Source organism: Sorex araneus, chromosome 6, assembly GCF_027595985.1.
Source record: "Sorex araneus isolate mSorAra2 chromosome 6, mSorAra2.pri, whole genome shotgun sequence".
Classification (NCBI taxonomy): domain Eukaryota; kingdom Metazoa; phylum Chordata; class Mammalia; order Eulipotyphla; family Soricidae; genus Sorex; species Sorex araneus.
In genome coordinates, this window is record NC_073307.1 from 111,462,754 (window position 1) to 111,477,028 (window position 14,275).

The window sequence follows — 14,275 nt, forward strand, 5'->3', positions numbered from 1 at the left end:
AAAGAGAACAAAAGGGAATGCCCTGCCACAGAGGCAGGGTGGGGGTGGTGAGAGGGATACTGGGATCATTGGTGGAGGTGAATGGGCACTGGTAGAGGGATAGATCACTGTATGAGTAAAATGGAAACACAAAAGTTAAAAAAAAATTATATGTGCAAAAAAAAAAGTACACTCAACATAGGTTATTTTTGCTCCTCTGCTGAATGCACTATTTCACAAACAGAATACTTTTTATGAGGATCTACATGATAAACTCCTTTATAAAGTTAATGGATTAAAACTAGAGTTGGTATCTCTGTACAAAATCAGGAGAAATATTCTCTGAGGAACTATATTGCTCAGAAATGTTATACCGGGAAAGCATAAAGTCTAGAGTAATAACTTACTTTTTGTATAGGTGGAAGTCTTCTACTCTCTCTGTGTACTGCTTCCAGGGTTTCAATGTGCATAGCTACAATTCCTAGGATGAACCAGAGTATTCACCATAAAACAGCATGAAACAAGCAGAACTAAAACAATTTTGGACTCTCAGAACTAAAGGGGAATCATGGTTTCAAGGTTTCTCAAAAAATTAAACAGAGAATTACTATAGGACTCAACAATTTCATTCCTAGGTACAAATCCAATATAATTAAAAATAAGGACAGATACTTGTATATAATATTTATACTTATAGTTACATTATTCACAATAGCCAGGAGATGAAAAACAACCCAAAGTCAAATAATGGAGGCAAAATGTGATACATACATCAGGGGAATAATTCAGCCAAAAAATTTAGACATCTACTAAAACATTAATAGATCCTGAACAATAAGTTGACATAAAAGAATATATTATTTTACTTATATGCAATATATAGAATAAGAAAAATTCATAAAAGAGAAAGATTAGAGGTTTCAGTGATCACAGTGTCGAAAATGGGGAATTATTGCTTAATGAATACCAAATTTTCATTTGGGTCTGTTTTGATAATAGTGGTGATAGTGGCACAATATTGTGAATGAATTGAAAATGGTTAAAATTGAAGATTTGATTAATGTACATATTTTAACCACAACTTATATTTAAAAAATGAATAAACAAACAATAAACAGAGCTAAACTAGACAGAAGACAAGTATTACCGGTGTTTTGCTGGAAGAAATATCTCCATATTTTTGTGCTTACTCAATTACTGCCAATATTCTGGTTCTCTAATAAAGACCTATTGACATATATACCTGGTATCATGCAGTGAAGGCTCTTGATGTGATCCTGAGTAACTCCACTCTCTGTACAAACCTTGTCAATAAATCGTGTAATAAAACGTACAACAGAATTGGCAATATCATTATTTTCTGAATCTTCAAATCCACTTTCAGTGTCATAGCTCTCAGCTACACTTCCTGCAATACTGTGAAAATCAAGGAAAAAAATCATAATCAATATTCAAACATTAACAAATGACTACTATGGGGGTTAATCCCATTGCAATTTAGACTTGCTTAACTTTACTGAGTTTGTTTGTTAAGTTTACTTTATTAAGTATATCCAACTAGAAGGCCCACTTAACTATATGGTTTCTTTGTAAGTGACAGTGAGATGTGACATTATAACTGCGTACATTTGGAAGTTACTAACAGGCACTGTCCTTTTGACTCAGATTTGTTTTTGTAAGGAATACACTCAACATTCTACCAAAAGGAACTCAGAAACCACAGAAAATAAAGCAAAAGGGGACCACGTTTATTATCTGACCATGAACCCTCCAAAACCTTGTACTCCCAAGTTAAATTATTGTATCAAACCAAGTGACTTGGCTATCTTGGATCTCTGACAAATGGGGAACATGGTCTTGGTAGGCAAAATGAAAAAAAAAAAAAACAACCCCAAAACCTCTTTCTAGTAAACAACACATTCTTCTAAATGGAAGCGTCAAACTACCCTATGAATACTTCCACCAATATTTGTCTCTTTCTGAGTGAGTCACAACGCTTTGTTGCATTTTGAAGCCATCATTTTGTTGGTGATAACATTACGCAAGAGATGGGAATAAATCTGAAATGTCGAGGACACGAATTCTCAATCCTTGTGTTCATTGCTTCTTCTACTTCCACTGAAATTCAACAAATCCTGCTGCCTCCTGTACTGAAGACCATGGAAATGAGTCATTTATCTGCTCTCATATATTCAGTTTTCTTTCCTCTAAGTCAATCACCATGGCTGAGTAAGTATCAAATTAAAACTAAGTAGCAAATATGGTCATCACATCATCTCAGAGAAGTAAAGAACTTATGTATTTTAGCTACCCACTATTGTAGTCACTGTCACTGTCATCCCATTGCTCATCGATTTGCTCAAGTGGGCACCAGTAATGTCTCCATCGTGAGACTTGTTACTGTTTTTGGCATATTGAATATGCCACGGGTAGCTTGCCAGGCTCTGCTGTGTGGGCGGGATATTCTCAGTAGCTTGCCGGGCTCTCTGAGAGGGGTGAAGGAATCAAACCCGGGTCGGCCGTGTGCAAGGCCCTATTCACTGCTATGGTCATCTATAATAATTAATTAACATGTTTATGGTTTTTTGTGGGGGAGGGACAGACATGGGGCTACCCTTGGCTCAGTGCTCTGAGGTCACTCCCTGCAGCGCTCAGGTGACCACATAGTTTTAGGAACTAAAATTGTCTCCCTACATACAAAACATATGCTTAGCCCATTGAATGGTCTCCTGGTTATGATAACTCAAAAAGATACAGTTATTGATGGCCATTAACACAGATAACTTGACTAGCAGTATGAGACAAAATGGGGAAAGATGAAGCAAGATCTTAAAAATCAAGTCAATGAGTCAACATTGGCAAATGGAACTGAGGTAATTCTAAAAGATTCTTTTCTAGTAGGACAGATGATAGAAGAGAAGAAAAAAAATCTGAAGCAATTAGAATATTTTAAACTACTATGGTTTGAAGAAAATAACCCTATTGTATAGAAGAACTAAGAGATCTGTGCAGTTGACAATACAGTGCAAAATGCTGACTTTAATTTGTTAGGTCTTAGAGTTCCTGGTTTTTCTTCTCAGGTACATGAAGTCACTGATGTACCTGAGACTGCTGACTATGGCCCCTAAAGAAAAATATTATAAAAATTTTTGTTCAAAATATTTGAAAGCTCTCTGCTAAGTGAAAAGTGTCTGCCGGGGAATAGGGAGGTCTCTGTGAATGTATGATTCTGTACCTGTTTGTGACAATGCTGTTGCTCCCACTCTCCCAGTCTCCTGGAGCTGATGTTCTCAGAAGCTTGTTTTTACTTGTATCGAGTGGAACCAGCAGGTTGACCATGAGGTTGGCAAAGTGAATGGCCTGACTAAAGACAGTGCTTTCCTCACGCTGCACCAACTCCTGCTGAGTTGATTTGCTCAGAGTAGGCCAAAGACGTAGTTGCTCAGCTGCCAGGTCCATTGCTGTCTTCTCCTGATACTGGTTGTCAGGAAGTTTATCCTAAAATATAGTGCAACAAATATAATACAACCCACATCCAGCGTTTCCCATGAGTATCAAAAATGACTGCTTTAGTAATTCATTTATTGAACATCCATATTAGCAAAAATTAAAATATAAACACAAAAACAAAGAAACCTCATCTCTTTCCCCATCCCAAATCAGCAGGCCTTGCATGGAACCATATGACAAACCCAAGGGACCAGTAGCAAAGCACAGATGGATATATTTCTCCTTGCTAATATTACATTATATTTATCTTGTGGTTCCAGCTATTTCAAGCTACCAGTTACAACAAATTGGTGACCTGAAGTTCCTATAAATGTTCAGGTACGACCCTCCCAATAACATCTACTAATACTATTTTTTTTTCATTAGCTCTTTGGAAGAATAAAATATAATGACTGAGTAAAAAAAAAATGCCACCAGACTTCCTTATAAATTTGGGAAGTAAACATAATTATTCACATAGGAATGTAGGTGACCAGAAGATTTTTAAAAGGGATTTTTTTTAGAAGGACAAGAGTTAAGCAATAATAGCTACCCCAAATCTGCAATGCTCATTTTATAATTTGTGAAATGCTGATACATATATAGTTTCATCTGCATCAAGCTGGGGGCTCAGACATAGACTTAAAAAAAAAAGCATTGTAAATTTAAGAGTGTGGGGGCGTGATGCATTAGGTAGCCAAGAATCATCTCCCCAGGTCTCCCCAAGCAGAAGAACCAAGAGACAGGGGACCACAGATTGATGATCAAAATGTCCAATTAGTGCAGAGCTGTTAGCATACTTATAGACCATCTGAAGGGGTTTGAGATATAGGACTGCACGTAGGTGTGACTGATCATTTACAGAGGTAAAGCATTTCAGTGGAGGCAATTCTCTTGGGGGGGATTAACTCTAGGAGACTCTGTCTCCAGGGGACAACTATATTGCTTTTCTTTTTCCCTTCAATTGTACATATTAAACAATTAAGTTTACTTCTTATTAATACTTGAAGTTATCTGGATAAACACACAAGAGGTGTGTTTATCCAGATAAGAACTAAGGTTCCAAAGCTTAGTTCTCTGGGCTCTGCTGGGCTTCTACCGTAAATCCCAGACTAGGTTCTCAACTGGCTCAGTTTGTCCTTCCCTATGCGGGTCCTGTCTCTTAAATCATAATGGCTTGCATCAAGACTGTGCGTTTACAAATTCTAGACTGTCCCATTTGATGCTGGGGTAGCTTTGTTGCTCGCCCCAGGTCCAAGCAAGTCCAAGCAAGTCCCAGAATGGGACCTCCTTTTAGGGGTGTTAGGAACTATAGCAATCGAAGCCTGAGTCGAATAAAGATGACTGACGCCCAAGAGATATATATCAGAGTCAATCAACGCCCAAATATTAGGAGCACAGTATTAATGGTCTTTCTGTGTTTAAGCAAAGAACACTGGTCTATCACAAAATATGGAAAAGTTATAGGGGAAATAGAAAAGCAAGTAATTCACTACATATACAAAGTCCAGAATTACCAGAAGTTTTGACTTATAAGTAACCAAGACTGACTTGGGAAATGTAACAATGAGAGGCAAAACATAAAGGAAAGATTAAAGATAAACTCAGGGGGTTGGAGTGCTCGTAAGAGCACTGTAAGCTTCTCTGGGGGGAGGAAAAGGGGCAATTCACTGATGAAGATAAAACATTTAAGGTTAATATCCAACAGGACATAATTAGTGTTTTTAAAAAACAACAATAGATTTATATTGCAATATTTTACTTATTAATAAAGACACATAAGCAATATCTTTATTATTTTCTAATATAAAATCAATACTCTTTCTTATATAAACAAATACACACCTTTTATAAGCTTGTTTAGATTTTTCCCATAAATTTTCTTAATTCTCAGCTGCAAAAATTTCTTGGACACCCATTCCTGGCTGAGACATCCAGGGTGATCTTGGAGGAGGTCTGGCCAACAACCACCCAAACAAATCCCCAGCAGCCGCTCCCACATCCCAAAGCTGCTACCACGTCTCTGAGGACCCCACTACCTTAATACTGTCACAGAGAACTTAATCTGCTGAAAGCTTCAGGTACACAGGTCTCTGTGGCTGAAAGCTCTAGATCTTTTTGGAGTTGGGATGAACGGCCGTTCCCCACCTCCCCAGACTTCCCGAAGCCCTTACAACCACACCCACATCCCACCACCACAGCCATGTAGGCTCATCTAGTGGTCTTGTTCCAGAGCTCTAAATTTTCTTAATTATCTTCACTCTTTCTAAATTTTACAGTTACAGGATTTACCCATTTTATGTAAACTCTAAAATGCATTAGCACAGAATTAGCCATAATATTAATTTTTTTAATTTACATGCCTTTAAAAGTAGTTTTTGAAAAAAAAATTTAATTTGCAGCTTTGTGAAATTCCAGACTACTTCTATTCATCTCTATGTGTGGAGGTGTCACTACCTCCACATGAAAAAGAGATCTCTCCCATATGTGGGGAAGAAACAGTGTAAAAGAACAACAAATAGTCAAAGTCATTGGAACTGAAGGTTTTGCCTATGAAACTGGGCCATGATGGAGGGGTGCTGTTGGGGACAAGTCCTTGGGACACTGATGGAGAGAAGTGAGCTCTCTGGTGATGGGTCTGATGTCAGAATGATATATAGATGAAAAGTTTGATTAACAGTATTGTAAATCCCAGTACCTCAATAAAAATCATTTTTTTTAAAAAGAAAAATATATGTTAAAAAGAAAACCAAGCTAGATAAATGAAAAAATTAAAAAAAAAAGAAAAAGAACAGAGGACACAGGGACATAAGATGACATGTCTGCTCTCCAGATACTTTTGAGATATGCAGATGAGCAATATGGTGCTTAAAAAACCATCCAATTAGCTCAGTTATTTTGGAACATGGCATCAAACTAATAGTCTGAGTCTTACAACAATTACTTTTAATAAAGTGCAGTTGGTGTTTTGAAGAGAAATCTAAGTTTTAAAGTAAGCAAACTAAATTGTACTAAAAGTGCACAAAAATAATTTTGAATAACAGATGTGTCACTGTTAATAAGTTTCATATTAAAAATAGGCTAATAATAACTATTGTTGGAATTACACAAGGCATGGAAATAATACTAATGTGTACTTTCTGTTAGATATTTACGTTCATTTATCCTAAGCAATTTTACAAGGATAATGACAGAAAATATTAGATTATCTAGGATATAGCATTAAAATCATATAAGCTCAAAAGCAATAGAATGTAATTTTCTCTCTCAGTACTGTATTTGTGATTTTAAAACTTATTACCTTGGCATTTTCATACTGGCATTAAAAAAAAAGTTAAAAATGTCAAAAAGTAAAATCAAAAGAGGAAAAACATCATTTTTAAAGTGAATCAGCATTGACAACCAGTTATTTTGTTTTTTTTTTAGGGGCCCTCTAAAGCAGTGCTCACATGGCCCAAGGATTCTTGGCCAATTGGGCTAGTGATTCAATGCAAGGACCCATCCTGGCAATGCTGGAGGTCAGACCTGGAGGTGCTTGGGGGGACCAGGTGGTCTGGGGATTGAACTAGGGTCAGTTGCATGCAAGGCATGTGTCTTAAGCTCTTACTATCTCTGCAGCTCTGATAATCAGTCCTTTTTGGTTCTTTTTCTATTTATTTATTTATTTTTTACTGAATCACAGTGAGATATGCAGTTACAAAATTGTTCATGATCGGTTTCAGTCATATAATATTCCACCACCCATCCCTTCACCAGTGTACACCAGTGTATTCCCACCAATAATGTCTCCAGTTGATAATCAGTCTTTAATGCTACTTTATGTTTAATTAATGAGGATAATTTCTCGCAATATTGTGCATAAGTATTCTTCAATGTGCTTCACTTGTGTGAACAGGGCAGCCATATAAATTGCACAATACCGTAAGTACTGAATAACATTACAAAACTTCAGAAAAACTTAAGTTGTTCATTTAAATTAAAAACACAAAAAATTTAAAACACGAATTATTCTTAAAACATTTAATATCAATAAAATATAAAGAATCATAGAGCTTGTTCTTAAAATATAACCATCCTAGCTTATTGACATACTTCTGAGTTGAACTACTGAATTTTACATGTGTTATAGAGTCAATAAACTCTAACTTGACATTTCTTTAAGGAAGTTCAGTGCAAAAAGATATCCACCTTTGTATTTTAGATTTTTCCTGTTCAATTTTCAGCTATTTTCCAGGGAACTTTTATTTATTAAAATACAATAAAGTGATTCTGCTGATAATGAATTATAGTATAAATATTATACTGTTAGAAATCAACAGAAAAAAGATCAGGACAGCACTCCTTCAAGAGAAGCAGCGGTATAAGCTTTCCTTGAAGCCAGAACTCCAATCCCACCCAACAACTTTCTTGTCTTCTCCTACCTTATGCTTCAGATATGGCATATGATTGTCTTCCTTGGCCGAGAGATAGAGGGAGCGAACCTGCTCCTGCACTGCATTGTAAAAAGTTGTTTCCCAAAATTGCTGATTCGTCCAAATGGGGTGGTCCTGTACACAGGTATAAGCAAACTGGCTGACTCCAGGGGCTAGTTTCTGGGAGAAAAGACAAAAACAGCACCATGAATTGGGATGGCAAATCTATCACAGCTCAAAAGGTTACAGTTACTACAGGTTAATCACAGGTCCACAGGCTTTTTAGAATAGGAACAGCAACCACTAAGACACTCTTTATTTTTATATTTTGACTAAGACCTACCACAGTGGGGCTTGGTAGGGCTTGGGGGCAGCTCTGGTGATATCTGGTCCATTGATATAAGGGTTGGGGGTTTAGAGCTCAGGCAGGTGCTTGGAGGATTTTTAGTGCTAATTGGCCACTGTGGACTTGCTTTCTTAATCACTTTATCCACTAGAGTCAGCCTTTTAGCAACAACTAGAAATCAAAGTTGTTATATGAAGTAGAAAAGTATAAGTATTTATACCATGTAGTAGGAGATTACTGCAGAGCAGGCAATTTTTTCTTTTTTGGCTTTTTTGGTCATATCCAGCGATTCTCAGGAGTTACTCCTGACTCTGAAATCAGGAATCACTCCTGGTGGTGCTCAGGGGCCCATGTGGGATGCTGGGGATAAAACCCGGGTTGGCTGCATGCAACGCAAATGCTCTACACACAGTGCTATTGTTCTAGTTTCTAGAGGAGGTAATTTTTATTTCACTTAAGACATACAATAAAATAGGTGATGACCTACATATAAAACTCCAGATAATTTAAAATTTCTCCTACTTGGTTTTAGGCTATATTTTTTCTGGGACCACTAACTGAAATGGGAGTGAGCCTTTTGCTTGCCTGGTATTACTTAAAGAAAAAAAGGCAAATTATGAATTTGAGACTCAGAACAGCTTGCAGCCTCTCTACTTCTCAATGAAGTTATTTTTTCCCCACCAAGGCTAATTACAGCTTGACAGAGTTCTAAAGAAATCGGAGTCTAATGAAGCCTTGCTTCTCTCCATTAGCAGCTTTCTTTCACTTATGCTACAACATTCATTTTCCTTGGCTAATAATCAGTTCTCTTCCTGTTTGCTCACAAACTAAATGTGAATAAACTCTGTAAAAAGAAAATGTGCCAAAGCTGCAAAGGTTGGAACATACACATTTCCGAGGTGAGATTGATAACAGGTTCATGAAGTGATTTCTGATAGCAAGATAGTCATAAATGATTATGATATTTGATATATGGATAAAAACAAATCCCCAAAGACTTAAACTATCATTAATTCTCCAAGCAAGAAATTTCATTCCTATTGTTGGTTTCTACATCGTCTCAAGTGGAAGCAAGGGACACTATTTCCCTGGCTCTAAGGTTGGAGAGGGCCACTTGCACTGATGGGCAGGTGTGTTCTTGGGGATAGGAAGGGGCAGTAGCACTTTATTTGGCCTTGATTCCACCTGGGTCTGAGACAGGAATTACAAAAATCGAGATTTACAATCTGGCACAGGGGGTTAGAAACTGGGCTATAAGCTGAGTAATACTGCACGCCCTCAATGTATATCTGAAAGACTGTAGGAAGAAACTAGACTTCCTAGAGGTCGCACACCAGTATGGTAGACAGGATCAGAAAGAAGGTTTCCCTTATTGGGGCTGGAATGATAGTTCAGTGGGTAGGGCGTTTGCCTTGCACGCGGTCGACCTGGGTTCGATTCAAAGCATCTCATATGGTCCCCCGAGCACCGCCAGGGGTGATTCCTAAGTGCAGAGCCAGGAGTAACCTCTGAGCATCGCTGGGTGTGACCTCCCCCCCCCCCCAAAAAAAAGGTTTCCCTTATTAAGGCAAAATTCAAGATAGGATGCTCCCCATTTTTTGTGTGCTTATTTGGGTTCCTCCAAAGCAGTGTTTAGGAGGGCGGGAGCACAAGTGGTTTTTGGCCAAGCTGCAGTTCAGCACAAGGGACCAAGGATGTGATGCTGCTTGGGCTCTGCTGTACTGGGCAAACCCACATCATCTGAACGTGTTCTCAAGGGCCGCACCAGGTTATGCTGGGAACCAAACCTGGGTTGGGTGCATTTCAAGCATGTGCCCCAAAGCTGTACTAAAACCCAGCCCAGAGCATGGGGTATGGGTGGTTGTCTTCACTAAGCTGACCTTGGATCTACTCCCCATATAGTCTGAGCACTGTCAGGAATGAACCCTGGGGACAGAGTCAGGGGTAAGGCCTGAGCACAGCTGGGTATGCTTCCCTCCAGCCCCAAAAGACATTCTACAAAATAAAATTACAAAATATTCAAGAGAAGCATATGAGACTAGGGTTTTAGGTTCAGTATATGCTGCGACATAAGTACCTATGTATAAAATCATCTCCTGATTCTAATAATTTCTTTCATCTAACGACTTTCCTAAGATGATTTCACAAAGTAGTCCAAATGTCAATTTCATGATTTTTTATTCTTCACAAAGATAAGACTCAGAACAGTGATGAGGGTGGTGGTGGTAGGAAATAATCCCTTATTAAGTGCCATCCTTTCTTATCGTGCCCTTCAATTCTGGCAATGATATTTTCATTTTATAATGAATCTTACTATTCTATCCTAAAGAAACAAGTGATATTTTGCTATGCAATTTTATGAGATGTCTAAGAATGTGTTGACTTCCTTCCCAATCTACAGAAAATAGCCCTGACAGTACTAGATGAAGCAATGTCATTCATTTTCACAAAGCACTCAAAGGAAACCCAGCATGGGACAGGATATGGAGGAAAAAACTCATGGGATTTACCACCCAGGCCAGATTCAAGTTGAAATAAATGGACACAAGTCATCTCAGAAATAAACTGATCAAAGAAAAGGATAAAATGTTAGCATGAGGGCCTGTCAAAGGCTGGCCTCTGCCTAGGCTTGTTGGTTTTTGGCTCTATTAGGAAGTTCAAAGGGAGATCAGATTTCAGAAAGCAGGCTAGGAAGACTGAATTAATGGTCTTAAAAGAAAACTACAGAACACCAAGACTCACTGTTTAATGTTTAAATAGTAGTGAATTTCCTATTTCCTATCCAGTTCTGGATCATGGAAGACATAGCTCAGGGGGCAGTTTATCCTTCTATGACTATGCTGGCCTTACCAAATTCAGGTACTGAGTCACTGTAATAACCGATTTCAGGACTGGAGAGCTAGTACAGTAGGGAGGCGCTTGTCTTGCACGAGAATGACTGGATTTGATCCCAGGCACTCCACTTTGGTCCCTAAGAACTGGCAGGAGATCCCTAAGCACAGAGCCAGGAACAAGCCCTGAGCAAAGCTGGATGTGGTTCCAATTCCCCACCCCCAAATTTTTAGAGATTTTTTTTGGTTTTGTTTTGGGGTCACACCTGGGTGGGGTCAGGGCTGACTCCTGATTATATGCTCAGAGATCATTCCTGGCAGACTTGGGACCATCTGTGGTGCTGGGAATTGAATCTGGGTCAGCTGCGTGTAAGACAAATGTCCTACCTGCTGTACAATCACTTTGGCACCTAGAGTAGTTTTTGGCTGAACTTTGGAAATACTTAATCATGAAAGACACCACTCTACCTCCCCCATCCCCCAAAAAATAACTTTCCAGAAATAAATAGGAAACATATTAAAAATCTGTCTTAAGTTTATTATTTGTTTTTGTCTTGGGGCCACACCTCACTGAGCTCAGGGCTTACCCTTGGCTCTGTACTCAAGGATCAGTCCTGGCAGGCTTGGGGGACCATACAGGGTTCCAGGGGTTGAACTAGATTGGTCTGTGTACAAGGCAAGTGCTTTTCTCATTGTACTATTTCTATGGCCCCTGTTTTAATTTTCAAACAGACCTTAAACAAATGTTCTCTATGCATTTTTAAAAACCAAAGACATAAAAAATTATACAAAGACATATACTAAAAACCTATTAAGTGCCTCTCCATTAAGTAGAATCCAGAGAGGATTCTACTTCCTGCCTATAGGAAAGGTAACAATGATTCTGAGTTAGGTATTTCATTCATTCCCATTTATTATTATTTTTAGAGTCCAACTTTCCTTCCCTTCTGTTGCTGTGATGACTGGGGTCACTCACATGCCTGACCACGGTGCTTGCACATTTGGTTATGGTGCACACACAGTGGGTATGGTGTTCACTGAACAGTGTTCTCCTTTATAAAATTGGGTGCTTTGTACATGCATTCATCAAGAGTCAAACTCTTTTTTTTTTTTTTTTTTTTTTTTGCTTTTTGGGTCACACCCAGCGATGCTCAGGGGTTACTCCTGGCTTTGCACTCAGGAATTGCTCCTGGCAGTGCTTGGGGGACCATATGGGATGCCGGGGATCGAACCCAGGTCGGCCGCGTGCAAGGCAAACGCCCTACCTGCTGTGCTATCGCTCCGGCCCCAAGAGTCAAACTCTTTAGGCGAGATGTTCATGCACATTCTGAATGCAATGTTTATTGGGGTCAGTGCAGTGTTTATATAGTGCTTGAGGGAATTATATTTTCTGGTCACACCTCTTAGTTGTGGTATTCACACACACACTTTGCTGTGGTACAGTTAAATATCAAATGTGGTACCAGAGATCACAGATGGCAGAGATGCCAAGTTCATATTCAGTGCATGCAGTGAGTCTCTGGATTGAATTTATGACCCAATACTTGCAAGACGGAGTTGTAAATCACTGATTATTTCCCCAGGTCCCCACACTTATTGTTTTTATGCTTTACACCTGTATATGCTTTACACCTTATATATTCTTTACACCTTAAAGGATATACAAGATTATACTGCAGGTTTTAAAAATGCTTAAGATGCTTCCTGAATATAATTTATAAATCTATATACAATTTATAATTCAGATGTTAGCTAATTAAATAATAAAATTAATCAGGATTAAACATAGCTAATTTTTTTTAATATAAGAGTACTGCTATTTATTCAGCCATTGATTAATAACTGACTGAAGTGGGCATGAACTCTACATTACATTACAATTTTTTTATTATTGAATATCAATAAGTCAGACCATAACAAAGCTGTTTATGGTTGGATTTCAGTCATAAAATGATCCAACACCCATCCCTCTACCATTCTATGTTTCCAACCACCAATGTCCCCTGTTTACTCCCACTATCCCTTAGCCCCCCACCTCCCACCCCCAGCCTGCCTCTATGGCAGGTACTTTTCTTCTTTTTCTCTCTCTCTGTTTCCATTTGTGCATTATGGTTTGCGGTTTGCAATACATGTACTAAGAGGTCATCGTGTTTGTTCAGGGCATTCAGTATTTTTATTGGGATGGTAAGGCAGGAGTAGCTTTTTAGCTGGGTGGCAGCTTTGGGGTGTTGACGTGCCTGCAGAGGCTTCCATAAGTACAGGGAGGTGGGGGGAGGTAGCCCATCTTGACCCAAGAAAGTCTGGAGATTTCAGTCACAAAACCTACATACAGGTTAATATCTTGGTGAGACCCGTTCTGAGACAGTGAAGTCTGGCCAGGGGTATGGCAGCAATTTTGGATTGTGGGAGCAAGTGGCTGCCGAGGGCTCTGCTTGGGCAGGCATCAGACTAACCTCCCCCCCTCCCCCTCCAATTTACCCCGGTCTGTTCAGCCTTGTGCAGGTCTGAGATTAACTGTGGCTTTTGATCTCTTTCGAGATTTATTTATGGGTCTCTGAAGCAAGACTGATAAATGAGCTTGTATAGCTGAGCCGGAGGTGGTTTCTGGACATGTCTCCCACATATCTAACTTTTGGCCCTTTAATTTCTCAGGAAACTTGGTCCCAAGTTGTTGGGGTCCAGCCAGAGGCACAGCGGCAATTTTGGGGTATCAGTAAATCTGAAGGCACCATCAGGCTGCTGATGCACTTGCCTCAGGTACAGGTTGACCTGCTGGTGGCTGGCACCCCCCACATAACCAAATCTTTATAAGCCTTTTGCAACAACTCTGAAGGGGCAGAGTTGTGAGTAAGGTACTAAAACAGTGAGTAGGATACTGTGTCATTCATAGTAATTAAAGAACTGTGAGTAATCCAGTTAAATGGATGTGATTTTGGTAATCCACAGTAGCTCTTCCTGTTATATCACCCCTGATACTGTATGATATAATAGTGCAAGTAACCTCAAATTCATAATTCTCTAAAACTTTGTGAGGTTGCTTAAAAGATTTGGGCATAAAATTTCCACACATAAAGTATATTCACTCGCTTTCATTGCTCAATTTCCATTGATGTTCCAGTGTCAGTGGTTGGGATAAACAAATTAAGTCCCTAAACCATGTATATTCTTCTAATTAATGAGACTATATTAAGTTGCTTGGCAGTTACTGATAGATCAGA

The 14,275-nt window shown here is 38.9% G+C and overlaps 1 protein-coding gene across 4 annotated transcripts in view; it reads right to left on the reverse strand.

Annotated features, from left to right (window-relative positions):
- The window catches only part of SBF2 (SET binding factor 2), a 436,024-nt gene that overhangs the window by 78,692 nt on the left and 343,057 nt on the right, over positions 1-14,275 (reverse strand). For all 4 annotated transcript variants that reach the window (XM_004613607.2, XM_055141226.1, XM_055141225.1 and 1 more), the window contains exons 18-21: positions 7,890-8,060; positions 3,215-3,477; positions 1,223-1,395; positions 387-460 (exon numbers count right to left, since the gene is read on the reverse strand). In XM_004613607.2, coding sequence (XP_004613664.2) covers positions 387-460; positions 1,223-1,395; positions 3,215-3,477; positions 7,890-8,060 — 681 coding nt within the window. The remainder of the gene's footprint in view (positions 1-386; positions 461-1,222; positions 1,396-3,214; positions 3,478-7,889; positions 8,061-14,275) is intronic.